Source organism: Geospiza fortis, unplaced genomic scaffold (assembly GCF_000277835.1).
Source record: "Geospiza fortis unplaced genomic scaffold, GeoFor_1.0 C13677550, whole genome shotgun sequence".
In the NCBI taxonomy this organism is placed as follows: Eukaryota; Metazoa; Chordata; class Aves; order Passeriformes; family Thraupidae; genus Geospiza; species Geospiza fortis.
In genome coordinates, this window is record NW_005058223.1 from 1 (window position 1) to 1,992 (window position 1,992).

The 1,992-nt window shown below is 42.7% G+C and overlaps 1 protein-coding gene across 1 annotated transcript; it reads right to left on the reverse strand.

Annotated features, from left to right (window-relative positions):
- Window positions 1-166: 166 nt before the first annotated feature.
- Window positions 167-1,879, reverse strand: LOC102031482 (eukaryotic translation initiation factor 3 subunit M-like; the record flags this gene model as incomplete). Its single annotated transcript, XM_005431563.1, has 3 exons — window positions 167-290; window positions 647-785; window positions 1,747-1,879. Coding segments are annotated over 3 exons (396 nt in total), but the record flags the coding sequence as incomplete, so codon positions are not given.
- Window positions 1,880-1,992: the final 113 nt, after the last annotated feature.

The following is a 1,992-nucleotide window of genomic DNA, read 5'->3' on the forward strand; positions in this document are numbered from 1 at the left end:
TCTCAGCCTTCCCTCACAGGAGAGGTGTTGCATCTCTCTAATCAGCTTCATGGCAATTTCTCTAGGCTCTGGCAATTTGGAAGAGATGGTCTGTATCAGCTCTGAGTAATATTCAGGTGCAGCATGGTTCATACAAAGGCCACAACTTGAAGGGTCACTTAATTACCTGATCTAGTTCAGTTGGAATGTACTGGATGGCACCACAGGACGAGGCCACTTTGAGAAGGCTGCAGTACACTGTGTACCTCACAGGAGTGTTCTTGTCCATGCCATGGAAGAGATTGCTCAGGCTAAAGCACAAACAACCAACAACGGAGTTACAGAGCTTTCAAGAAACATTCCTGGAGTGCACATCAATGTTCTTTGAAGACACAGGCTACTACAAAGCATCTGGCAGCACCTTACATCCATGAACTGCAACAGCTTCGTTTTGTAATCATTTGCAGCAAAGCTGAAAACTATGCATATTAATTTCACTTTGTAACACCCAAGGAAAAAAAAATCGGTACTTCTATTTTATGACAGTGAACAGAAGGTAAGAGTGCTTCCTGCAACACCCCACACTTTGATTTAAAGACATATGAGATACTTCTTCCTCTTCAGAGGCACAATTACTTTGTCTCACTTTGCCCTGTCCAACACTTACAGCTGCAGTCTGAGAGATGGGCGCTCTCCTTCCCGAAACTTCACTAACTTCTCACACAGGTTTTCAATCAGTGCTTCTTGTTTGTCAGGTTCCAGGATGAGAAGCAGGGAGACAACGCTGTTCATCACACTCTCCACATCTGCATAAACCAAAACATACAGCTGTTGGAAACTACAAGCAGCAATCAGTAGCTACCTTGTGCTGGATATAGTTTTGTTAATGATAATTCATACTTTGATAATAGTAATTCATACTTGTGATATGAATTACCACTTTCCACGAGCAAGAATTGTACAAGAAAGAAAATGCCAAGATGCCAACCTGGATACTCATCAGAATGTACCAGACACTTGGCTCAGGTGGGCTTACACCAACAAACCTCCATGTAAGACAAGAATTACCACTCTAAGGCCAACACAGAAGGTGGTGTTCGATATCACACTTGCTCTGAACTCTGTTTACACACAGGAGAAATCAGAGGAACTCTAGGTTCCACACAGTGGCTTCCTCCTGCACATCCAGGAAACTGCCCACGGTTCTACAGTGAGAACAGTAACACCTAGTGCTCAAGCACAGTAAAATATTTCACCAGGAGCACCAGGGATACCCAGACCACAGGGAAAATGTCCTCAAGAACACTGAAGTATATTACAAACCCTCCCCAGCTCCTGTTTTGAGCGTGGTGTTCCAACCTTTCCAAACAGAACCACACCAGTTTTGTGTTTTCTTTTCAGTCTGCCCAATTATCAGTCAAGCAAAGAAAAAGAACAAAATTCATCACATATGGAAAACATTATCTATTCCCCAAAATGACGCCTGAGCATCAAAAGCTCTATTTTACATACAAGTCTCTACGCCCTCATTATGAGCAGAGTCTAGCTCAGCTTCTGACTTCTTCAAAGAGTGCTGGAAGTTTGGAGAAAGGAGGGGCAGAGTACATGCAAATATTCCAGGGCAAAGATGGAAATGTGCACTTCCAGTTTTATGAGGATGCACAGCTTGTGTTTTAGTGCTACACATCTCTACACTCTGCCAACTGTTACTGCTTGAAAGCACTGATGGCGATAAACAGCAAAACCAACGAGACTTAAAATGCAAACCTTTGTCATCCTCCTTCAGGCACACATCACACACTTCAATAATCTGTGCCAAGTCCACATGAAGTCCACCTTCAGCGTTTTCTTCAGAGATTTCTGCTCCTTTGGATTTCAGGTAAGCTCGCAGTTCTGCAGCCTTATAAAAGAGAAAGACAACACATAGAAAACAAAACAGTTGTTTTGTGAATAACAAAGTCAAAGCAATTAAATTTCTTGCAGAATTTTGTTCTGCCAGATGCTGAACCTGCT